General features: G+C 44.6%; 1 protein-coding gene across 1 annotated transcript; it reads right to left on the bottom strand.

Moving 5' to 3' along the window:
- Positions 1 to 290: 290 nt before the first annotated feature.
- Positions 291 to 26,467, bottom strand: LOC115117098 (interferon alpha/beta receptor 1a). Its single transcript, XM_029645556.2, has 7 exons — positions 26,259 to 26,467; positions 16,382 to 16,508; positions 10,578 to 10,762; positions 5,924 to 6,084; positions 3,935 to 4,088; positions 3,617 to 3,774; positions 291 to 3,464 (listed from the first exon to the last, which is right to left on the bottom strand). Exons 1-7 carry the CDS (start codon positions 26,308 to 26,310, stop codon positions 3,084 to 3,086), a joined length of 1,218 nt encoding a protein of 405 aa, XP_029501416.2. The 5' UTR covers positions 26,311 to 26,467; the 3' UTR covers positions 291 to 3,083.
- Between the last annotated feature and the right edge of the window lie 480 nt (positions 26,468 to 26,947).

The raw sequence follows: 26,947 nt of genomic DNA, 5'->3' as shown, positions 1-26,947 counted from the left end.
AGGCTACGCTCACTTCCTCCCGTCCACCCAATACATTCCAAAGCCATCTGGCTCCTACAGATAACCATTAACTTCTGATGTAAAACAAAAACCAGTCGCTATCACTCCTTAAAACAAGATACTTCTGAGTTTAACAATGTTCCAAGTTGAACCCAGAACCTATCAATAACCTACGTGCGGCAACATGTTCACAATCACATCTTCCCGCCCCTGTGTGATTAATAAATTAACAGACTACACAGAAATATCTGTACAGTGTCAGTATACAATAAAAGGCCTGGGGCAAAGGGTAATGAGATGAGAGATACTTTCTTTAATATGAATGCAACTCCATTTGGAAGCAATAGTTTACAGCATGTTCAGTATTGTACAGCATGCCCAACGATATAAATTGCCACAATATTTTGGGAACACCATTCACTACTTAACTCACATTAGGTAAATATCACTCTGCGTCAGACGTCAGCTTGGTATAAAGCGGAGACGATAAACATTTGCATTGGCTGTGGTTATGAGGCTTTGACAGATGCAAGGTATGGTGATTTGTTAATGCATTTGGTTTCATGTCACTTCTTATCCAAATGTTATGCTGATTATTTCCTTGTTGAACTTTGACAAAACGTGGTGGAAAAACCTCTAGGCCAGGGCTGTTTATTGATGTCTCTCTTCCTGGAGATCTACCGTCCTCTAGGCCAGGGCTGTTTACTGATGTCTCTCTTCCTGGAGATCTACCGTCCTCTAGGCCAGGGCTGTTTACTGATGTAGATCTCCAGGAAGAGAGACCGTCCTCTAGGCCAGGGCTGTTTACTGATGTCTCTCTTCCTGGAGATCTACCGTCCTCTAGGCCAGGGCTGTTTACTGATGTCTCTCTTCCTGGAGATCTACCGTCCTCTAGGCCAGGGCTGTTTACTGATGTAGATCTCCAGGAAGAGAGACCGTCCTCTAGGCCAGGGCTGTTTACTGATGTCTCTCTTCCTGGAGATCTACCGTCCTCTAGGCCAGGGCTGTTTACTGATGTCTCTCTTCCTGGAGATCTACCGTCCTCTAGGCCAGGGCTGTTTACTGATGTCTCTCTTCCTGGAGATCTACCGTCCTCTAGGCCAGGGCTGTTTACTGATGTCTCTCTTCCTGGAGATCTACCGTCCTCTAGGCCAGGGCTGTTTACTGATGTCTCTCTTCCTGGAGATCTACCGTCCTCTAGGCCAGGGCTGTTTACTGATGTCTCTCTTCCTGGAGATCTACCGTCCTCTAGGCCAGGGCTGTTTACTGATGTCTCTCTTCCTGGAGATCTACCGTCCTCTAGGCCAGGGCTGTTTACTGATGTCTCTCTTCCTGGAGATCTACCGTCCTCTAGGCCAGGGCTGTTTACTGATGTCTCTCTTCCTGGAGATCTACCGTCCTCTAGGCCAGGGCTGTTTACTGATGTCTCTCTTCCTGGAGATCTACCGTCCTCTAGGCCAGGGCTGTTTACTGATGTCTCTCTTCCTGGAGATCTACCGTCCTCTAGGCCAGGGCTGTTTACTGATGTCTCTCCTCCTCTCCTCTCCTCCTCCTTATCCTCTGGATAAGAGCGTCTGCTAAATGACTTAAATGTAAATGTAAAGAGGGTTGGGCAGCCCTGCTCTAGGTGGAAGTTGTTCCACCTCAGCGAACAAACCATCAGAAAGAGGAAGAGAGACATCAATAAACATAGACCTTCAGGGATTCAGTTCTTGTTTAAGACCCAGGGGCCCAATCAGTAACAGTTGGACCAAAGCACCTTTCAAAACAAAGATGAAGTCAAATAATAAGGTATCAGAGAGAAAACATGACACTTCCTGATGTCAGATTCTATAAGAATCATAAAAGGACAAAACTAATTAAATGTTTCTAAAAGTAACACAATAATTTTTTAAAAAAAACAACAGGCACTCAGATGTGACTATGTACACACAGGACATTCAGTACTTACACTGACACACACACACCAAATACGCTACTGCCAATGTACTGTCTATCATCTATACTAAGCACGCACACACACAGGACTCTCATAGACATTCAGTACTTACACTGACAACACACGCCCACACACGAAATGCACTGCTGCCAATGTACCGTCTTATCTATCCAAGGCACACACACACACGACAGGATTAGTTTTGAAGATGAATTAACCAGAACCATTCCTTTTCAAGAAAATGTCTTGACAGGAAAAATAGGTAGATTTTTTGGGGGATTGAAATGGTTAAAACTGATACCCTGTTGTTTAAACACAATGAGCTACCCTGTTTCCCCCTGGATTCACACACTTCACAGGACGCTAAAATGGAGCGACGGTCTCAGATTTCACTGGGAACAGAAAGTACGCCCTTGGCTGTGACCAGCCGAGTCTTGAGATGAGATAAACGTGTTCCAAACTACACTAAAACATAAGGTGAATGCACCAATTTGTAAGTCGCTCTGGATAAGAGCGTCTGCTAAATGACTTAAATGTAATGTAAATGTAAAACATGTCCGTCATTACACCGGCCATCGAAAAGCAAGATGGACTGGGGTCTTTTAGACAACTTGAAGTCAAATGGTCCTCCCCCCCATACTAAATCTGACATTTTAAAGCTTGTTTCTATACCCTTGAAAAAAAAAAACACAGCTACATGGGATTCATTAAGTCCACTGATGATACAGTCCCAAAATGCTTTGCATGTCAACAGATACGTTTTCTAAATATTGGGACTTTCAAGAAGCAAAGTGTCACTTGGCACACAATGATGCATTTTACATCATGTGACACTTTGCTTCTTGAAAGTCCAATATTTTGAAAACGTATCTGTTGACATGCAAAACATTTTGGGACTGTATCAACAGTGCACTTAATGGAACAATATCATAAGATAGTTTTGGAGTAGATGTTTCCTTTAATGAAGGCAGGACAGGTGACGATGAGTCTTTGGCTCAGAGACGTCATCGTCTTCAGTGTCCTTTGAGGAAAAGCAGCAAGACGGAGACTTGAGAACATTCTGTGCAACCATTCTCATTTCCTCATTACAAATCGCCAACCATCATTGATGCTTTCCACTCAGCTCTCCTCTCTCCATTTCTCCTCAGACGCAAACATCCACAATCCCCTCGTCCAGATCTCTTTCGTCAGCCGACTCTCTCCCCATCTCCTCCATCTTGACCTGCTCTAGTGTCTGCCAGGAGTCCACTTCCTGGTCTCTCCTGATTGGCTCCCCACCACTACAACCCTGCTGGGCGGAGCCTCCCTCTGTGGAGTAGATTCCAGAGTCTCCGCTGTCCTGGCGGATGTGCCTGCCGCTGTCCTGCTCCAGCTCTGAGGGGGGCGCTGTGAGGGGAGGAGGGACGTGTATCTCCAGTAGCACCACCTCAGGATAGATGGTCAGCTTATCACAGCACAGCTCCGCCTCTGAATCAGCAGTGAGGAGGCGGGGCATGTCGGAGCCAGGGGAGGAGTCACAGAGGTACTGGGGGGAGGGGAAGAGCGAAAGATAAATTGTCATTGCTTATTCCCAACCACCCTGAAACACACAGACACACCCACCAACCAAGAGGATGAACGGTACACCTGGATATGACTGTTATAATGTTTACTGTTGAGTAAGCGTTTGAGGCCTACCTCCTGGATGTGTGCAGGCAGCTGGATAGAGGGGTAAAAGGTGTTTTTGAGGACTCTGTAGAACCTGAAGAAGGCGTAGGAGGGAAGCAACACGAGCAGGAAACACACCATCATGGAGACCAGGAAGTACAGGAAGATCTGCCAGTACGGGGTGTCACCTGAGGACGAGAACAGTCACACTTTAGTGGCCTTATTATGCAATTACTCCTGTAAAACACGCTCTCTGGCATCTCTACACACACATTATACAGGTAGGTAATTTGTCAAGCAATTTGGAAACCAATCTCCAAGCCTTTAGTGTGAAGTGTTCATTCCTACCCTCCGTCTGCATGCACTGGGGTTCTGTGTAGCTGCTAGTCTTGTTGTAGTAGTCGTAGCGAGACTGGATCATGACACAGTACCACGTCCAGGCCTCCAGCTCAGGCAGCGTCACCAGGTTGTTGCTAGAGTCCAACACTTTAGGCTTCAGACCCTGAACATCCAATAAGAACACGTTATAAAATCAGACAGTGTTGGGATACGCTGCCCTCTCTTGCACTACCCCCCCCAGATGTTCCACTTATTTCACCCATTCCAGTAGGAGCACATGGATTCTAGTGGTGAACTCATCATCAAGCCCTTCACAAGTTGAATCAGATGTGCTAGTCCTGAATACGCCTCAACAAGTGGAACGGTTGGGGGTACTCCAGGAACGGTTTGGGACATAGAGATGATATATAAATCTGGTGTAACACAGGGACACAGCAGAAGGGTTATTGATGTTGTTTCAACTGGAAGAGTTCCAGAGAACATGGAACAACTGACATAGAACACTTCAAAACCTTCCAGAATACAAAGCACCAACCAGTTCCCTGCATACAAATTTGTCGTTCTGCCCCGAACAGGCAGTTAACCCAATGTTCCTAGGCCGTCATTGAAAATAAGAATTTGTTCTTAACTGACTTGCCTAGTTAAATAAAAAAGGTAAAATAAAAATTAATAATGCTAAATAACTCACGGACACTAGAGAAGCTAAACCAAGTTTAATTCTCCCCAAAGGGTCGTTACAGCGGTGATTCGGACAACAACAACAAAAACACAAGCATCTCCTAGGCTGAGTCTCCTCTTCCACAACCTAACAGCCAATGCATCTCTGTTGTTAGACAGAACCTTGGTGATATCGGTTCTTCCTCACCTCATCTGACCTGACCTCTACCCCAAAGTGCTCACTCCTCCCCAACTCACGGCTGTCATGGTTATTGATACCAGACTGTGTCTCTTCTCCTCCCAGAGGATCCCTGATGGCTAACAATAACATATCCTGACATAATGTAAACGTTACGTTACCCTCTCTCCCTCAGTGACATATCCTGACAATGTAAACATTACATTACCCTCTCTCCCGCAGTGACATTGTTAGGTTCTAAGATCTCCACCCATCTCCCCTTATCAATGCCTGCCACATGTAATCACTCAACAGGGGCGGCCGGATAGCCTAGTGGTTAGAGCGTTGGACTAGTAACCGAAGCTGACAAGGTACAAATCTGTCGTTCTGCCCCTGAACAGGCAGTTAACCCACTGTTCCTAGGCAGTCATTGAAAACAAGAATTTGTTCTTAACTGACTTGCCTAGTAAAATAAAAAAATATTCCAAGCTTATAGTTGTCTTACTAGAGAGACCCATTAACTCCTCACTCCTTTACATACTACGAGTCTGATCTATCATGTCTTTAATATCGCAATGTTCAAAGTCTACCCCCAATCCAACAATAGGAACACAAGTGTGTTTTTCTATCTTTAAGTGTGTTGTTTAGAATGTTACATGTTGTAGTTTCTGGTATTTTATAGCAGTTACAGGGTTACTGAGGGGAGGCCCAGGTTACAGCAGTCCCAGGGTTACTGAGGGGAGGCCCAGGTGACAGCAGTCCCAGGGTTACTGAGGGGAGGCCCAGGTGACAGCAGTCCCAGGGTTACTGAGGGGAGGCCCAGGTGACAGCAGTCCCAGGGTTACTGAGGGAGGCCCAGGTGACAGCAGTCCCAGGGTTACTGAGGGGAGGCCCAGGTTACAGCAGTCCCAGGGTTACTGAGGGGAGGCCCAGGTTACAGCAGTCCCAGGGTTACTGAGGGGAGGCCCAGGTGACAGCAGTCCCAGGGTTACTGAGGGGAGGCCCAGGTGACAGCAGTCCCAGGGTTACTGAGGGGAGGCCCAGGTGAAAGCAGTCCCAGGGTTACTGAGGGGAGGCCCAGGTGACAGCAGTCCCAGGGTTACTGAGGGGAGGCCCAGGAGTCTTTAGAGGCCACAAAACAAGGCAGAAGGTTGTGCCAGTACCTGAGGGTCATCAGAGCGGCTCCAGTACAGGATGCGGTAGTACAGGTAGAGGACGTGTTCCTTCATGGAGTGCTGGGTGCTGCTCACGGGGTCAGAGATGGTCACGTCCAGCAGGTTCCCCACAGGAGCCATCGTCACCCTGGACGGTGGGCCCAACGAAGCTAGACAGGGGGAAGAACAGATAAGACCTAAATAAACTCAAGAGTTACAATACAGCCAACTCCAGAGTCCTGGGAATGATTGTTGGTGAATGACAGATAAACTGTTTGTGAGTGAGTGTAGTTGTGTGTGTGCGCGAGGATAGTGTTGTGTGTGTGTGTGTGTGTGAACACTTCACTCTGACCATTGTACTCGCCCTAGCAGAGCTGGTTAGGCTGGTTTCATGTTATCCAGAGCGTTGGTGACTAACTACGCTAATGGAAAGAATGTAATTATGCTTTTTTTTTTTGCGGACGTTTACTGACACCGGTGTTCAACAGGTATTACGAGTTCATAAATTCATCATTTATTCTGCGCTCTGGCACAAGAGTGCTCTGAAATCGGAGTAGCTAGCCAGAGTGAATTAACAATGTCCATTGAGAACGCACAATGACTATAGCACTTAGCTAAGCATGACGTGAATAATCAAGTCAATAAACGTTAGGTAGTTAGATAGAATATAGTTAATATACTGGCAAGTCCAATGTATTAGTAGCCAACTAAAGTTAGGTAGCTAGCTAAGCTCACAAACCAGTACATACTGCTTTAATATGCTATGTGGTTCGTAAGGATAGCGTAGCTAACAAAATGTGTAACTTTTTTGAAAAGTAATTACTTTATGACATTACTCAACATTTGTCATAATTAGTTAAAGCATTGAATTGGTATCCTCTCTCGTCAGACCTCGGCTGCATATTTTCCACCATTTACTACAAATCTGAAAATGTTGTGAAGCCACACCCCCTTTTCTGAGGAATTGCATTATGGGCCCTAAAAGCACAGAAATGGTTTTCTACTGCTTGTATACTTTGTTTAAAATTCAGTACAACATCCGGGAACTTTTGGCATACCAACTACATCCACACTATGACCAATAAGCAGACTACATACTCAATTTAAGTCACTGATAGTACAGTTCGATCAGTCTGTATGAGTATTCGAACACAGCTTAAGTGTCACAAGTTACAGATACATTTGAAGATTAGAAACAACTGCAGCTATCACAAACAGTGTCGTCGCTCAGCGTCTTAAAAACAGGCAAAGACACTAACTCCCATAACTTTAATATCTTTCGAAGCATATTTCAGGATGAAGGCATTAAGGGAAAAAGATGCCTTCCCCACCTCAGATCTTAGGAACAGACAAGGACCGCAGCGACTGAACGAAGACTGTATTGAGTGACTGATCTGGTCAGTAATGAACAGAGATACAAAGGGAGTTGTGTACCAGTGTACCAGTGCTTTAGCCTCCTGGTGGAGAGGTACATTGCACCATGGGTAATTGATGTAGCATTTGTCATGAATCTTGAAGCACCATGATACACTCTGGACTTAATGTAAGGTACTTGGAGGCCTGCATATAGACAATATCACCATAAATCGAGGACCGATAGATAAAGTGCTTTGAACAAGATCCTTTCTGACAGACATTGAAAAGCAAGATTTGTTCCTAAAATAGAAACCCAATTTCAACGTCAGTTTCTTCGTCTGGTTATCAATATTGTTTCAAATTCAGCTTTTCATCTAACCAATTCCCAAGATACTTATAGGTGACCCTATCAAATGTGACGCCATCTGTTAACTTGAAGAGAAGAAAAATAATCATACATTTAGTTTCTTGCATTAAGCACAAGTGTCAATTTGAAAAGATGCCTCTGAATAACATCAAAAGCCAACTATAAGTCCTGAAAAGCGATCTCAATATTATCATTGTGATTTATAGTGATATATGTGCATGCAGAGCAAACAACAAGCTACACCAGAACTCACTACTGTAATGGTCCAGGTTACACAGTGGCTCACTACTGTAATGGTCCAGGTTACAGTGGCTCAGTGGCTCACTACTGTAATGGTCCAGGTTACACAGTGACTCACTACTGTAATGGTCCAGGTTACACAGTGACTCACTACTGTAATGGTCCAGGTTACACAGTGACTCACTACTGTAATGGTCCAGGTTACACAGTGACTCACTACTGTAATGGTCCAGGTTACACAGTGACTCACTACTGTAATGGTCCAGGTTACACAGTGACTCACTACTGTAATGTTCCAGGTTACACAGTGACTCACTACTGTAATGTTCCAGGTTACATAGTGACTCACTACTGTAATGTTCCAGGTTACATAGTGACTCACTACTGTAATGTTCCAGGTTACATAGTGACTCACTACTGTAATGTTCCAGGTTACAAAGTGGCTCAGTGACTCACTACTGTAATGTTCCAGGTTACAAAGTGGCTCAGTGACTCACTACTGTAATGGTCCAGGTTACAAAGTGGCTCACTACTGTAATGGTCCAGGTTACAAAGTGGCTCAGTGGCTCACTACTGTAATGGTCCAGGTTACATAGTGGCTCACTACTGTAATGGTCCAGGTTACATAGTGACTCACTACTGTAATGGTCCAGGTTACATAGTGACTCACTACTGTAATGGTCCAGGTTACATAGTGACTCACTACTGTAATGGTCCAGGTTACATAGTGACTCACTACTGTAATGGTCCAGGTTACATAGTGACTCACTACTGTAATGGTCCAGGTTACATAGTGGCTCAGTGACTCACTACTGTAATGGTCCAGGTTACAAAGTGGCTCAGTGACTCACTACTATAATGGTCCAGGTTACAAAGTGACTCACTACTGTAATGGTCCAGGTTACAAAGTGACTCAGTGACTCACTACTATAATGGTCCAGGTTACAAAGTGACTCACTACTGTAATGGTCCAGGTTACAAAGTGGCTCAGTGACTCACTACTGTAATGGTCCAGGTTACAAAGTGGCTCAGTGACTCACTACTGTAATGGTCCAGGTTACAAAGTGACTCACTACTGTAATGGTCCAGGTTACAAAGTGACTCACTACTGTAATGGTCCAAGTTACATAGTGACTCACTACTGTAATGGTCCAGGTTACAAAGTGACTCAGTGACTCACTACTGTAATGGTCCAGCTTACATAGTGACTCACTACTGTAATGGTCCAGGTTACACAGTGGCTCAGTCACTCACTACTGTAATGGTCCAGGTTACACAGTGGCTCAGTGACTCACTACTGTAATGGTCCAGGTTACAAAGTGGCTCAGTGACTCACTACTGTAATGGTCCAGCTTACATAGTGACTCACTACTGTAATGGTCCAGGTTACAGTGGCTCAGTGACTCACTACTATAATGGTCCAGGTTACAAAGTGACTCACTACTGTAATGGTCCAGGTTACATAGTGACTCACTACTGTAATGGTCCAGGTTACAAAGTGACTCAGTGACTCGTGTTTGCATCTCAATGTGAAAAATGAAAAAAAAAAAAAAAAACTGTTTGCATGTTCTTCACAAAGAGGGCAACAGATGCTACTGAGCCACATGTCTGTGTCAGGGAAGAAGCTCCAGGTGGTATCTGATTTTAAGTACCTTGGCATCATACTTGATTCCAACCTCTTTTAAAAAAAGCATGTGAAAAAGTTCATTCAAATAACCAAATTCAACCTAGCTCATTTCCGATTTATACAAAATTGTTTGACTACAGAGGTAGCAAAACTGTACTTCAAATCTATGATACTCCCCCACTTAACATACTGCTTGACTAGTTGGGCCCAAGCTTGCTGTACAACAGACCTATTCAGTCTGTCAAAAAGCAGGCTCTCCAAGTGCTTGATAGAAAGCCCAATAGCCATCATCACTGTTACATCCTCAGAAAGCATGAGCTCCTGAGTTGGGAAAATCTTGTGCAATACACCAACGCATGTCTTGTATTCAAGATCCTAAATGGCCTGGCTCCTCCCCCTCTGACTCAGTACTTCTGTTAAACAGAAAACCCAAACATATGGCAGCAGATCCACAAGGTCTGCCATGAGAGGTGACTGTATAGTTTCCTTAAGGAAAAGCACCTTTAGTAAATCAGTTTCCTCTGTGAGAGCTTCCCATGTCTGGAATACACTGCCATCAGACACACATAACTGCACCACATATATCACACTTTCACAAAATGCTTGAAGACATGGCTAAATGTCAATCAGACTAGTGAACATAATCCCTAGCTGTGTATTACCGCTTTCCATGTTGTCTGTAGCTTGTGAGGTATGGAAACACTGTTGCTTTTATGAATTTTGTCTTGTTGCTTTTTGTCCTATGTTGCTCTGTCTGTATGCCACGTCTTGCTTGTCCTATGTTGCTAGTCTATATTGTAATTGTTTTTAATAACCTGCCCAGGGACTGCGGTTGAAAATTAGCCGGCTGGCTAAAACCGGCACTTTCACTGAAACGTTGATTAATGTGCACTGTCCCTGTAAAAAATAAAATAAACTCAAACTCAATCAACACACACTTGTGGCTGTTGGTGTGTTAGTGAGTAGGTGTTGGTGTTTAAATGTGTGAATGTTCGCAACTGTGTTGATTTTCTTCTCTCATTTAGTTTTTCCATCTGTGCCCAAGTCTGTCTGCCTTCTCCCATTCCTCTCACCATCGATATCAGGGCAGAAGTCTTTGTTGACCCAGTCCGAGTTGACTCCGCCTGCGCTGGCTCGGACTCTGAGCACGTACATTCCCAGGTAGTGCAGATCAGAACCTGTGAGGTCACAGCGGGTGCGTGTGGTCCTTTCACACACACGGCTCCAGTTCTTCTTCTTCATCTTCATCTTGTACTTCCTGTTGGGGAGTGAGCGAGAGGGTCAGTGATGAGAGGCAGTCTTGGCCTACTACCAGATCGTGACTCTCATGGTGGTAAAATAAAGCAGACGAGTCACTGTTTGGGTGTAGGAGGTGAACTACAGTATCATGTGACATGTAGGAGGTGAACTACAGTATCATGTGACATGTAGGAGGGGGAGGTGAACTACAGTACAGTATGTGACATGTAGGAGGGGGGGTGAACTACAGTATGTGACATGTAGGAGGGGGTGAACTACAGTATGTGACATGTAGGAGGGGGGTGAACTACAGTATGTGACATGTAGGAGGGGGTGAACTACAGTATGTGACATGTAGGGGGGAGGTGAACTACAGTATGTGACATGTAGGAGGGGGGGAGGTGAACTACAGTATGTGACATGTAGGAGGGGAGGTGAACTACAGTATGTGACATGTAGGAGGGGAGGTGAACTACAGTATGTGACATGTAGGAGGGGAGGTGAACTACAGTATGTGACATGTAGGAGGGGAGGTGAACTACAGTATGTGACATGTAGGAGGGGAGGTGAACTACAGTATGTGACATGTAGGAGGTGAACTACAGTATGCCATGTAGGAGGTGAACTACAGTATGACATGTAGGAGGTGAACTACAGTGTATGACATGTAGGAGGTGAACTACAGTATGTGACATGTAGGAGGGGGAGGTGAACTACAGTATGTGACATGTAGGAGGGGGAGGTGAACTACAGTATGACATGTAGGAGGGGAGGTAAACTACAGTATGACATGTAGGAGGGGGAGGTGAACTACAGTATGTGACATGTAGGAGGGGAGGTGAACTACAGTATGTGACATGTAGGAGGGGGAGGTGAACTACAGTATGTGACATGTAGGAGGGGAGGTGAACTACAGTATGTGACATGTAGGAGGGGGAGGTGAGCTACAGTATGTGACATGTAGGAGGGGGAGGTGAGCTACAGTATGTGACATGTAGGAGGGGGAGGTGAGCTACAGTATGTGACATGTATGTGACATGTAGGAGGGGGAGGTGAGCTACAGTATGTGACATGTAGGAGGGGGAGGTGAACTACAGTATGTGACATGTAGGAGGGGAGGTGAACTACAGTATGTGACATGTAGGAGGGGAGGTGAACTACAGTATGTGACATGTAGGAGGGGAGGTGAACTACAGTATGTGACATGTAGGAGGGGGAGGTGAACTACAGTATGTGACATGTAGGAGGGGAGGTGAACTACAGTACAGTATGTGACATGTAGGAGGGGAAGGTGAACTACAGTATGTGACATGTAGGAGGGGGAGGTGAACTACAGTATGTGACATGTAGGAGGGGGAGGTGAACTACAGTACAGTATGTGACATGTAGGAGGGGAAGGTGAACTACAGTATGTGACATGTAGGAGGGGGAGGTGGATGTGACATGTAGGGGGAGGTGAACTACAGTATGTGACATGTAGGAGGGGAGGTGAACTACAGTGTGACATGTAGGAGGGGGAGGTGAACTACAGTGTGACATGTAGGAGGGGGAGGTGAACTACAGTATGTGACATGTAGGAGGGGGAGGTGAACTACAGTATGTGACATGTAGGAGGGGAGGTGAACTACAGTATGTGACATGTAGGAGGGGAGGTGAGCTACAGTATGTGACATGTAGGAGGGGGAGGTGAGCTACAGTATGTGACATGTAGGAGGGGGAGGTGAACTACAGTATGTGACATGTAGGAGGGGAGGTGAACTACAGTATGTGACATGTAGGAGGGGGAGGTGAACTACAGTATGTGACATGTAGGAGGGGAGGTGAGCTACAGTATGTGACATGTAGGAGGGGGGAGGTGAGCTACAGTATGTGACATGTAGGAGGGGGAGGTGAGCTACAGTATGTGACATGTAGGAGGGGGAGGTGAGCTACAGTATGTGACATGTAGGAGGGGGAGGTGAGCTACAGTATGTGACATGTAGGAGGGGGAGGTGAACTACAGTATGTGACATGTAGGAGGGGAGGTGAACTACAGTATGTGACATGTAGGAGGGGGAGGTGAGCTACAGTATGTGACATGTAGGAGGGGGAGGTGAGCTACAGTATGTGACATGTAGGAGGGGAGGTGAGCTACAGTATGTGACATGTAGGAGGGGAGGTGAGCTACAGTATGTGACATGTAGGAGGGGGAGGTGAGCTACAGTATGTGACATGTAGGAGGGGAGGTGAGCTACAGTATGTGACATGTAGGAGGGGGGAGGTGAACTACAGTATGTGACATGTAGGAGGGGGAGGTGAACTACAGTATGTGACATGTAGGAGGGGAGGTGAACTACAGTATGTGACATGGAGGGGAGGTGAACTACAGTATGTGACATGTAGGAGGGGAGGTGAACAACAGTATGTGACATGTAGGAGGGGGGGAGGTGAACTACAGTATGTGACATGTAGGAGGGGAGGTGAACTACAGTACAGTATGTGACATGTAGGAGGGGAAGGTGAACTACAGTATGTGACATGTAGGAGGGGAGGTGAACTACAGTATGTGACATGTAGGAGGGAGGTGAACTACTATGTGACATGTAGGAGGGGAGGTGAACTACAGTATGTGACATGTAGGAGGGGAGGTGAACTACAGTATGTGACATGTAGGAGGGGGAGGTGAACTACAGTATGTGACATGTAGGAGGGGAGGTGAGCTACAGTATGTGACATGTAGGAGGGGAGGTGAGCTACAGTATGTGACATGTAGGAGGGGAGGTGAGCTACAGTATGTGACATGTAGGAGGGGAGGTGAACTACAGTATGTGACATGTAGGAGGGGAGGTGAACTACAGTATGTGACATGTAGGAGGGGGAGGTGGACTACAGTATGTGACATGTAGGAGGGGGAGGTGAGCTACAGTATGTGACATGTAGGAGGGGAGGTGAGCTACAGTATGTGACATGTAGGAGGGGGAGGTGAGCTACAGTATGTGACATGTAGGAGGGGGAGGTGAGCTACAGTATGTGACATGTAGGAGGGGGAAGTGAGCTACAGTATGTGACATGTAGGAGGGGGAGGTGAACTACAGTATGTGACATGTAGGAGGGGGAGGTGAACTACAGTATGTGACATGTAGGAGGGAGGTGAACTACAGTATGTGACATGTAGGAGGGGGAGGTGAACTACAGTATGACATGTAGGAGGTGAACTACAGTATGTGACATGTAGGAGGGGGAGGTGAACTACAGTATGTGACATGTAGGAGGGGGAGGTGAACTACAGTACAGTATGTGACATGTAGGAGGGGAAGGTGAACTACAGTATGTGACATGTAGGAGGGGGAGGTGAACTACAGTATGTGACATGTAGGAGGGGAGGTGAACTACAGTATGTGACATGTAGGAGGGGAGGTGAACTACAGTGTGACATGTAGGAGGGAGAGGTGAACTACAGTATGTGACATGTAGGAGGGGAGGTGAACTACAGTATGTGACATGTAGGAGGGGAGGTGAACTACAGTATGTGACATGTAGGAGGGGAGGTGAGCTACAGTATGTGACATGTAGGAGGGGAGGTGAGCTACAGTATGTGACATGTAGGAGGGGGAGGTGAGCTACAGTATGTGACATGTAGGAGGGGGAGGTGAGCTACAGTATGTGACATGTAGGAGGGGAGGTGAACTACAGTATGTGACATGTAGGAGGGGAGGTGAGCTACAGTATGTGACATGTAGGAGGGGGAGGTGAACTACAGTATGTGACATGTAGGAGGGGGAGGTGAACTACAGTATGACATGTAGGAGGGGGAGGTGAACTACAGTATGACATGTAGGAGGGGGAGGTGAACTACAGTATGACATGTAGGAGGGGGAGGTGAACTACAGTATGACATGTAGGAGGGGGAGGTGAACTACAGTATGTGACATGTAGGAGGGGAGGTGAACTACAGTATGTGACATGTAGGAGGGGGAGGTGAACTACAGTATGTGACATGTAGGAGGGGGAGGTGAACTACAGTATGTGACATGGAGGTGAACTACAATATAGTATGTGACATGTAGGAGGGGGAGGTGAACTACAGTATGTGACATGTAGGAGGTGAACTACAGTATGTGACATGTAGGAGGTGAACTACAGTACAGTATGTGACATGTAGGAGGGGAGGTGAACTACAGTATGTGACATGTAGGAGGGGGAGGTGAACTACTGTACAGTATGTGACATGTAGGAGGGGGAGGTGAACTACTGTATGTGACATGTAGGAGGGGGAGGTGAACTACAGTATGTGACATGTAGGTGGTGAACTACAGTACAGTAGGTGACATGTAGGAGGGGGAGGTGAACTACAGTACAGTATGTGACATGTAGGAGGGGGAGGTGAACTACAGTACAGTATGTGACATGTAGGAGGTGAACTACAGTATGTGACATGTAGGAGGTGAACTACAGTATGACATGTAGGAGGGAGGTGAACTACAGTATGACATGTAGGAGGGGGAGGTGAACTACAGTATGTGACATGTAGAAGGGGGGTGAACTACAGTATGACATGTAGGAGGGGAGGTGAACTACAGTATGTGACATGTAGAAGGGGGGTGAACTACAGTATGACATGTAGGAGGGGGAGGTGAACTACAGTATGTGACATGTAGGAGGGGAGGTGAACTACAGTACAGTATGTGACATGTAGGAGGGGGAGGTGAACTACAGTACAGTATGTGACATGTAGGAGGGGAGGTGAACTACAGTATGTGACGTGTAGGAGGGGGAGGTGAACTACAGTACAGTATGTGACATGTAGGAGGGGGAGGTGAACTACAGTACAGTATGTGACATGTAGGAGGGGAGGTGAACTACAGTATGACATGTAGGAAGGGGAGGTGAACTACAGTACAGTATGTGACATGTAGGAGGGGGAGGTGAACTACAGTATGTGACATGTAGGAGGGGGAGGTGAACTACAGTATGTGACATGTAGGAGGGGAGGTGAACTACAGTATGTGACATGTAGGAGGGGGAGGTGAAATACAGTATGTGACATGTAGGAGGGGGAGGTGAACTACAGTACAGTATGTGACATGTAGGAGGGGGAGGTGAACTACAGTATGACATGTAGGAAGGGGGTGAACTACAGTATGACATGTAGGAGGGGAGGTGAACTACAGTATGACATGTAGGAGGGGAGGTGAACTACAGTATGTGACATGTAGGAGGGGAGGTGAACTACAGTATGACATGTAGGAGTGGGAGGTGAACTACAGTATGTGACATGTAGGAGTGGGAGGTGAACTACAGTATGTGACATGTAGGAGTGGGAGGTGAACTACAGTACAGTATGTGACATGTAGGAGGGGAGGTGAACTACAGTATGTGACATGTAGGAGGGGGTGAACTACAGTATGACATGTAGGAGGGGAGGTGAACTACAGTATGTGACATGTAGGAGGGGGAGGTGAACTACAGTATGTGACATGTAGGAGGTGGGAGGTGAACTACAGTATGTGACATGTAGGAGGGGGGGTGAACTACAGTATGACATGTAGGAGGGGGAGGTGAACTACAGTATGTGACATGTAGGAGGGGGAGGTGAACTACAGTATGTGACATGTAGGAGGGGTCTGCGGGGGTGGTGTGAGTGCATCTGGTGACTTACGCCATGTACTCTACAGTGAAGGTAACAGAGTTGCCTGTGGTCGTCTGGTCCCAGTCCCACGTCAGTACATACTGTGTGTTCAGGGTGAGCAGAGTCAGGTTCTGAGGTTGAGGCAGTTCTGCAAGCACTGGAACACAGAGAGGAAAACAAGCAGACCGGGTCACTGAATAGTTCTTCACTGTTTGGTACAGTGTTGTTTACATGGTACATGATGGGAGTTGGATATAATCAACTGATTCAGCCGCAAACTTTGAAGTTAAAATAGACTAAACATTTGCATAACTTAGGCTGTTGGCCAGGGTGTAGGTTTATGACAGTCAAATACCTCTTTCCCCCTTTTTCCTCTCTCCACCCTACTGATGTTACATATGCAAACCCATTTGGAAAACAGAGATTCTGGGAACATCAGAAGGTGGGGGGAAATGAACTATATTCAGGTAATCTGACCAATTGAACATATGCGGTGGTACTTAATGAATATGATGTCAGTTCAGTTGTCATCTCAGACATTCTCATCAATGATAAGATGACAAACTCTACAGTGGAAAGTCTACACATCAGAGTTATCGGATTAACATGGAATTGTTGTTCAATTTAAAATGTTTGAATAAGAAATTATTAATGATGGGATGAAATGTGATTTTGGCTTCTAAAATGTGAGATTTGGGTTTCCATAAGGTAGGGCTCTGCTCAATCAGTGGCCCTCCCCTGTGAAGGTACATGGACTATAAAACTTTTCAAAAACACCCTCCTCTCCCTTCCTATATAAAGCCTTAACGACAATATAACCTCCTGTTCCGAGGATGTGAGGACGACGGTCCGATGTCAGAATGGTTCAGGTAATAACTACAGAACGAAGCCAACATCAGCGTGAGCTTTGGTTGCGAATGGTATGACCTTTGAACTCTTATTCACTACAGAAGTGATACCTCCTAGGCGTTGAGTTAGCAACAGCAGCTGCAAACGCAGGTTAGGAAGGAACAGACAGAGTATCCCATCTACCACACAACAACGTATCCAATTTACCAGCAGAGACATTCTTCAAAGGACTCGGTTGGGCAACACGGCCTTCCATCTACCACCAACCTACCGAAGCTCAGAGTAAATATTTATTGTATTTTCCTTTTCCAAATGGGCAGTAATTTATAATGCATAAGATACTGTATTTACGATAGCATAGCTTCACCCTTTGTTCCACAGTCTTCCCGCTGTTTCACTCAAACCCAGCCCCTTTTCTTTTGTGTAACCAGCTGTCATATCTGTTCCGCCCGCTTAGGGATGTTTTCCTTTATGACGTAATTTGTCATCAAGTTATGATTTAATTATGTGTATGTGTAATTCTGTGTGATTAGTTAGGTATTTAGTAAATAAATAATTAAACCCAATTTTGTATTGCTGATTCAACTTGTTAGCCAGGGTTCGTGCAGATAACCAAGAATTTACAACTTTCAGATGAGACTGAATTAAGATGATTAAATATTGACTGCTATTGATGTAAAATATTACTAGGTCTTTAAGAGTTTATTTGGAAGATAACCGCTCTATAAATATTCTTTCGTGGTGCCCCGACTCTCTAGTTAATTACATTTACATGATTAGCTCAATCAGGTAATATTAATTACGGAGAAATTATTTTATAGAATAGCATAGTCATAATATCACTTAATCCGGCATAGCCAAATACACGACACTGTATTTCTTCACAGCCAACCACCAATTCACATGTCCTGTGGACAACATGAAATATTCAACAAAGAGGAATTGATCCAATATTTAAAAATCTCTGAAGAACAAATAAGCAAACACACCCGTGGTGAGAAAGAAACAATAGACTGGCAACAATGACAGTGACCTCACTAGCCAGCCAGCGTTTCTATTGGCCGATTCCACGCCTGGGTTTCTATTGGCCGATTCCACGCCAACGAGAAATATTTTCAGTATGTCAGAATGTTCTTGTAATTCTCACATAGGAACAGCATTGGGAGGAAGGATGTTTAAAATGCGGTTTACCTATGTAGCAAACTATTATTATTATCATTTAAACATGATTAAAGTGGCCATTTAAGACCCTAATGATCTGTAAACCGTACATTGTAGACATCTTGGCGTCATTATAACTCCTTGTTGTGTTCTCTCAAATATGGAGTATGTCTAGACTATTTTAAATAAAAATAATTGTCACATTTAATCAACATTAAAAATACTGATATCTCAAAGGACACTTTTCGATTTAGCTTATTTTTTTAGAGACATACCGTTTGTAAACAATATACTCCTCTTCAGAAAAAACATTTCCAAAGTAGTACTTTTAATGATATGATCCATCTATTACATAGAAATGGACATTATAGATCATTAACCAATCACAGCCCTCCTTTAGGATTGCAAATTCAGCAAGTCACCAGCAGATGGATAGACTTTGAATCCATTTTCCCATTCACTGTGTTGGTGGTGCTCATAAACAGATTCACACAGAATTAGCAGAGCCCACTCTGGAAATTTGATGTACTTGTGGAGTGTTCAAATTGGTCGGAAGCCGAAAAAGGAAATTCCTGAGGACAACAATGCGAACTCCACCTATGCTCTCCAGTAAACATTAAATCACATGGTTTTATCTGGTTGCTCTGTGACTGCAATAACGTGAGAACAAAATTTGACTTCAATAAAGTTGCCAATGTCTTTGCAAATGATCCAAAACAAGCCACGTATAGCAACATGCTTCAAATGAAAACTCAAGATGGAACAGCAGGCTATAGGCTCATTACACACGAAAGAGAATTGTCTACATATCGAACCCAAGACCGTCATATCCCAGGGCAGTGACGCTAGGCGGTACGCTACAAACCCTGTAATAGATGCATCAACTTGATTTAAAAATTGTCCGTCTGGTGATGACAGCACATTTTTTTCCAAAAAGTTGGGTTTTCAGTACTGATTGAATGTTTAGTCATCTTTGGTTATTTATTTTTTCCTTAAAAACAGTTGTTGGGTTCAAAGACACTCATTTTATCACATCGCTAACAAAGTTAGTAAGCGTGGAGTTTGACTGCACACGTCACACGAGCAAGGGATGAATATTATGATGTTTGACCATCTTTGAGATGTTTCTGCAACTTGGGAGTCCACTTGACTGGACAAGATTTGGAAAGGCACACCTGTCTAGATAAAGGACCCACAGTTGATAGAGCATGCCAGAGCAAAAAAACAAGCCATGAGGTCAAAAAGGAGCTCAGAGACAGGACTGTGTCAAGCCACAGATCTAGGGAAGGGTCCCAACAGAAATTCTGGTCCCCAAGAACACTGTGGCCTCCATCATTCTTAAATTAAAGAAGTTTGGAACTACCAAGACTCTTCCTAAAAGGTGGCAGCCCGGCCAAACTGAGCAATCGGGGATCTGACCAAGAACCTGATGGTCACTGACAGGTCTCCAGAGTTCCTCTGTGGAGATGGTTGTCCTTTTGGAAGGTTCTTCCATCTCCGCAGCACTCCACCAATCAGGCCTTTACAGTAGTGGCCAGACAAAAATAAAAGGCACATGACAGCCCGCTTGCAGTTTGCCAAAAGGCACCTAAAGGACTGACAATGAGAAACAAGATTCTCTGATCTGATGAAACCAAGATTGAGCTTTATGGCCTGAATGCCAAATGTCTGGAGGAAACCTAGCACCATCCCCACGGTGAAGCATGGTCGTGGCAGGATAATGCTGTGAGGATGTTTTTCAGCACCAAAGACTGGGAGTCTAGTCAGGAGAGGCAAAGATGAATGGAGCAAAGTACAGAGAGATCCTTAATGAAAACCTGCTCCAGAGCCCTCAGCACCTCAGACTGGGGCGAAGGTTCACCTTCCAACAGGACAACGACCATAAGCACACAGCCAAGACAACACAGTAGTGGCTTCGAGACAAGTCTCTGAATGTCCTTGAGTGGCTCAGACAGAGCCCGGACTTGAACCCGATTGAATATCTCTGGAGAGACCTGAAAATAGCTGTGCAGCAACACTCCCCATCCAACCTGAGAGCTTGAGAGGATCTGGAGAGAAGAATGGGAGAAACTCCCCAAATACAGGTGTGCCAAGCTTGTAGCATCAAACCCAAGACGACTAGAGGCTGTAATCGCTGCCAAAGCTGCTTCAACAAAGTACTGAGTAAAGGGTCTGAAAAATTGCTTTGTCATTATTGGGTATTGTGTAAACGGATTAAATTGTAAAAAAAAAAAAAATCATCAATCTTCCTTTGCATCTCATCCAACTGGTGTTACCTAGATAGTTGCTTACGCAACAGTATCAGCTAGCATCTGAGTTGGTCGACCGGTTTAGAACTCTGAGATAGGGCTGAAAGATGTCAGCATTGTTAGGAATGCTAAAAAAAAGTTTAGTTAGTTTTAGTTTTTAAATGATCAGAAATGTGCCCATGAGAGAGACACATTGTGAATTTAATAAAAATGGTTGCACCAAAAACCTGTTCAGTTCAAATGGATTTACTCTCTATATATAAAAAAAAATATATATTTTTATAAGTGCCCGAATACCCTAATGCTAGCGACCTTGTCCGAATACCCTAATGCCTGCGACCTTGCCCGAATACCCTAATGCTAGCGACCTTGCCCGAATACCCTAATGCTAGCGACCTTGCCCGAATACCCTAATGCTAGCGACCTTGCCCGAATACCCTAATGCTAGCGACCTTGCCCGAATACCCTAATGCTAGCGACCTTGCCCGAATACCCTAATGCTAGCGACCTTGCCCGAATACCCTAATGCTAGCGACCTTGCCAGAATACCCTAATGCTAGCGGCCTTGTCCGAATACCCTAATGCTAGCGGCCTTGTCCGAATACCCTAATGCTAGCGGCCTTGTCCGAATACCCTAATGCTAGCGGCCTTGTCAGAATACCCTAATGCTAGCGGCCTTGCCCGAATACCCTAATGCTAGAGACCTTGCCCGAATACCCTAATGCTAGCGACCTTGCCCGAATACCCTAATGCTAGCGACCTTGCCCGAATACCCTAATGCTAGCGACCTTGCCCGAATACCCTAATGCTAGCGACCTTGTCCGAATACCCTAATGCTAGCGACCTTGCCAAAAATCTGGTATAATGGTTCTCTGTAACAGCCGGACGGATCATGACGAGAGGCGGTGTTTCGTGTTCCGCCTGTCAAGTTGATTTGCAAATGTTCATGGATATTGGTGTCATATTGGCTTAGATTTGACAGTAGAGAGATTTTAATTTAACAATTGAACTGCAAAAACAATGCACACTATAGTTGAGCCAACAGAAACGACTATAATATTGTTCCAGAAAAAGGGGGTGTTTCTATTGATATATATTTTTATATATATTAACAAATTCATATTAACATTTTTACTTAAGAATCAAGACAGGCTTCTCCATATGTTAGAGTACACTATAAGGAGTATAATGATACAGTCATCATAAGGCATGTATATATATCTTAAAACAGCCTAAATTTGCCACTTTCATCATAATCCCCCCCCCCAAAAAGTGTACAAATTTAAAAAGCATTTCAAACCTTCTTTCCCCCCCCCCCCCAAATAATGTACTTGAGAATGTGTGTGCGAGAATGGCCAGAACAAAAGCAGAGATATTCTCCTGCTGGTGTGGAAAAACCTTGTAGAGCTTGCTTGACTGAGACCCAATGCCTCAACAGGATGTTGCATCAGATGGGGGGGGGGCATCTAATTTAGAGGGAACAGTTCCCCTAACATCTGTGTGTGCTAAGCTTCAGTGCACCCTCGGACTCAAATCTGTATCTTTTTTTCCTCTTTCTAAATCAAGGGGGGGGGGCACAGCCTGCTAAACCAAGTATAACTATAAGAAATCTAAGATGTGTCAAATTATATCCAGCTCAGGGTCTCCAGCTATGCATTTGATTTGCTAACTAAGTGGCTAGATGTCAAGATTAAGTTTATTGGTCACTGTGGAGACATTCAATCCAATCCTGGATCGAGATCCTCCTGTTGCCTCATTTGTTCTGTGCATGACTATGACTGGTTATGACGTTTCCTCTAACTCAGCCTTTGCACTCCGAAACAGAGTCCACGGTGTTGGGAGTTATAAAAAAAGTATGAGGGTGTGACAGAAAGCTAACCATGGTTTCGGGAATCATCCCAGGTTATAAATAGCTGGTCTACAATGAAACCAGTTAAACTGCTGATGACAATGTAAATAACAGTACATTGAACATGAAGTATGACACATCCAAGATCCAGAAAGTGACTCAACCATAAAGGAATTGTACAGCGTGGAGAACAGCATAACTTTCCAAACTGTCACTGGAGCACTGAAACAGATTTGGAACATTGGAATTCAGGAAACACTAGGCTAAGGGTCTGCTGACTTTAGTTCCTCTTCCCTGACCTAACCTCTCCAAGTCTATTAAAAGGTTGCTAGAGGGTCTTAGGCTACAGGGCAATTCCACGGTGACAGCATTAAACTGTGACTCAAGATTTTTCACTTAAAAATGAATGCCAAATGAATGCCAAATGAATGCCAAATGACTATTGAACTACAGTAAATAAAGTGGATTTACACCCAGTAACAGAATTTAATTACAGGTCTCTGGTCTGTACTACACAGAAATGCATAATTAATTATGGATATGAATGTTATTCTCTTCATGGTGATGTATCCTATGCAGGGCTCTACAGTGTCGACCATTTTACGCGCATATGGGAATAAATATTTTGCTATGTGACGAGGATCGTTTTTACACCGGAGCACCAATGCGCAAATATCCTAAAATATGTGTGTTGTCCGGACCAAATCTGAACCAAGCATCGACATCTATGTTTTACAATTTTGGCCATAAAAGTACAGCTCCGGCGGCAGGGTAGCCTAGTGGTTAGAGCATTGGACCAGTAAGTGAAAGGTTGCAAGTTCAAATCCCTGAGCTGACAAGGTAAAAATCTGTTGTTCTGCCCCTGAACAAGGTAGTTAACCCACTGTTCCTAGGCCATCATTGAAAAGAAGAATTTGTTCTTAACGGACTTGCCTAGTAAAATAAAGGTAAAAAAAAACACACACAAAACACAGTGTACTCAACTCGTGTGATCTAATGTGTACTGTAATGTACTGCTTTATTGTACTCTACTGTGCTGTCCAAATTTGTGAACCCAACAATGGTGTGACTATGAATTCCAAATGTAGCCAATTCAATGGCAGAAATTCCATTACCGATTTGGTCATGGAACTGTTTTAATCAATGAATAATTCCTAAACAAAATATCAGTAAAACAAATTGATAGTAACAAGTAAAGTTAGAACTTCTGTGACCTTTCATTATCCTCCCTCATGAAAGACACATTTTAAAATACACCACATGGCCAAAGGTATGTGGACACCTGCTAGTCAAACATCTCATTCCAAAATCATGGGCATTAATATGTTGTTGGTTCCCCCTTTGTTATAGCAGCAGTCTCCACTCTTCTGGGAAAGGGTTCCACTAGATGTTGGAACATTGCTGCGGGGACTTGCTTTCATTCAGCCACAAGAGCACTTGTGAGGTCGGGCACTGATGTTGGGCGATCAGGCCTGGCTTGCAGTCGGCATTCCAATTCATCCCAAAGGTGATCGATGGGGTTGAGGTCAGGGCTCCATGCAGGTCAGTCAAGTTCTTCCACACGATCAACAAGCCATTTCTGTATGAACCTCAGTCTCCCGAGTGGCGCAGCGGTCTAAGGCACTGCATCTCAGTGCTAGAGGCGTCACTACAGACCCTGGTTCAATTTCAGGCTGTATCACAACCGGCCGTGATTGGGAGTCCCATAGGGCGGCGCACAATTGGCCCAGCGTCGTCCGGGTTTGGCTGTCATTGCAATTGTTGCAACCCCTATTACTAGCCTGTTCAACCTCTCATATCGTCTGAGAGACCCAAAGATTGGAAAGCTGCCGCGGTCATCCCCCTCTTCAAAGGGGGAGACACCCTAGACCCAAACTGTTACAGACCTAGATCTATCTTACCCTGCCTTTCGAAGGTCTTCCAAAGCCAAGTCAACAAACAGATCACTGACCATTTCGAATCCCACCGTACCTTCTCCACTATGCAATCTGGTTTCAGAGCTGGTCATGGGTGCACCTCAGCCACGGTCAAGGTCCTAAACGATATCTTAACCGTCATCGATAAAAGAGAATACCGTGCAGCTGTATTCGTCGACCTGGCCAAGGCTTTCGACTCTGTCAATCACAACATTCTTATCGGTAGACTCAACAGCCTTGGTTTCTGCCTCGCCTGGTTCACCAACTACTTCTCAGATAGAGTTTGCATGGCTTGTTGTCCGGACCTCTGGCAGTCTCTATGGGGGTGTCACAGGGTTCAATTCACATGCAGACTTTTCTCTGTATACATAAAACAACATCGCTCTTGTGGCTGGTGATTCTCTGATCCACCTCTACGCAGACGACACCATTCTGTACACCTCTACCCTAGTAAAACTTCGTAAAGACTTAGGCGTTGTCATTTACAAAATAGCCTCCAACACTCTACTCAGCAAATTGGATGCTGTCTATCACAGTGCCATCCGTTTTGTCACCAAAAGCCACATATACTACCCACCACTGCGACCTGTATGCTCTCGTTGGCTGGCCCTCACTACATATTCGTCGCCAAACCCACTGGCTCCAGGTCATCTATAGGTCTTCGCTAGGTAAAGCCCCGCCTTATCTCAGCTCACTGGTCACCATAGCAGCACCCACGCGTAGCACGTGCTCCAGCAGGTATATTATTTCACTATATTGTTTTTTTGTTGCTCCTTTGCACCCCAGTATCTCTACTTGCACATATTTCACTCCAGTGTTTAATTGCTAAATTGTAATTTAACTCTTTAAAAAAAAAAAACGTTATTTAACTAGGCAAGTCAGTTAAGAACAAATTCGTATTTTCAATGACGGCCTAGGAACAGAAGGTTAACTGCCTGTTCAGGGGCAGAACGACAGTCAGCTCGGGGATTTGAACTTGCAACCTTCAGGTTATTAGCCCAACGTTCTAACCACTAGGCTACCCTGACGCCCCGACTGACTCTGTGTTGTTGTTTATGTCACACTGCTTTGCTTTATCTTGGCCAGATCGCAGATGTAAATGAGAACTTGTTCTCAACTGGCCTACCTGGTTAAATAAAAGGTGAAAGAAGAAAAAATAAAATTAAAAAAACTCAATGTAAGCGTGAATCGATTCCCAATTGCGGCACGGTTCTAGAAACAAATCCATTTACTTGCATATCACATCAAAATCAATACTTACTGTACACGGTTTTAAAAGGTGAACGCAGTTGCAGCCGACATTATTTTTCAGTGTATAAACAAAGACAGACGCCGCAAATGTGTAAACACAGTTGTTCAGAGAAGCTGATAGCGAGCTACTTAGCACGGGTAACGTCAGTCTGTCCGTTTCCCGTTAACAAGCGCTGTAACGTGAAAATATGGCCGTCTGGCTAACAGACTAAGCAGCTCTGCTAGGGCGAAAGAAAAATGGTCAGAAGGAAGAAGTAACTAGCATGTGTGGTCTGAATGCTTGGAGCAACCCTTACACCTCGAACCAGAGCACTCCGAATGTATTAAAAAGGTACATCTGACAATGCTCTGAATTTTCTAAACCACAGTGAATTTACTTACACTCCCAGTGTAGGCGAAGACATAACAATATTGTATCCATATACATCATCGGGTCGACATCTATATTCATGTAGTTAACACACGGGTTTCAGCCACTGACGTACCACCCGCCATTAGAAACGAATGTTTAAATAGCTCTGTTATTACAAATCAAGTCGATATAAACCCACCGAGTTTGACCTAAGGCAACGTTAGCTATCCATTTACAGGGATCTCTAACTACAGCTAAGCTAGCTAGTTGCTGTACTTACCATTGGTTATTGGGAGAGACCAGAGGAGAACGAGTGCAAAGCCCACCTTCATGATGAATAATGATTATTTAACAAGTAATCCAACGGTACGTTTTCCCCCAAAAAACTACATTCGCAGATCGTTCATCTTCCCACTCCCAGCTTTAGTTGCTGTGGCCAGTTGATTTGGTCCCGGTTCAAGGGAACATCACCGGATAAACAATCCGATATGGACGCCAACGAAATGACTTATATGGAGACGTATGAATGACGTCGAAACTCAGTAACTTTACTCTGATTGGTCCTACGTGATTACGTTTTTTGTACGTAGTTTGCGACACAGTCGTCAAGACATGGATGAGATCAATGGATAATCAGATATTGGTAAACACATAGAAGGATAGTTAGATATATAGCTAGCTAGTTAGTTTGCAACAATAGTTTAATTTATTTTATTTTATGCTTGGTAGATTATTTTGTTTAGTTTTACAAGGTTGGTGAAATTCAGGAGGGAGAATGTAACAGTTGTTAAAATGCTTTGTGAATTTCACCAGGTTCATATATTAATATAGCATGTTGATTTGTTATTATGCATGCTTGCAAAAATAATTAAAGAGCAGCAGTAAAATAACAGTAGCGAGGCTATATACAGAGGGTACCAGTACAGGGTCAATGTGTGGGGGCACAGGTTAGTTGAGGTAATTGAGGTA

Source organism: Oncorhynchus nerka, linkage group LG3 (genome assembly GCF_034236695.1).
Source record: "Oncorhynchus nerka isolate Pitt River linkage group LG3, Oner_Uvic_2.0, whole genome shotgun sequence".
NCBI classification, from domain to species: Eukaryota; Metazoa; Chordata; class Actinopteri; order Salmoniformes; family Salmonidae; genus Oncorhynchus; species Oncorhynchus nerka.
Note: the sequence above shows the minus strand (reverse complement) of the source record. Positions and strands in the feature narration are given on the sequence as shown.

Excerpts from the sequence above, each read along its gene's own strand:
- LOC115117098 (XM_029645556.2), bottom strand. The coding sequence starts at position 26,310 with ATGAAGGTGGGCTTTGCACTCGTTCTCCTCTGGTCTCTCCCAATAACC. Across the intron at positions 3,775-3,934 it reads CCAGTGCATGCAGACGGAGG|GTGACACCCCGTACTGGCAG; the intron begins GTAGGAATGAAC and ends TCTCGTCCTCAG. Across the intron at positions 3,465-3,616 it reads TGCCTGCACACATCCAGGAG|TACCTCTGTGACTCCTCCCC; the intron begins GTAGGCCTCAAA and ends CCCTCCCCCCAG.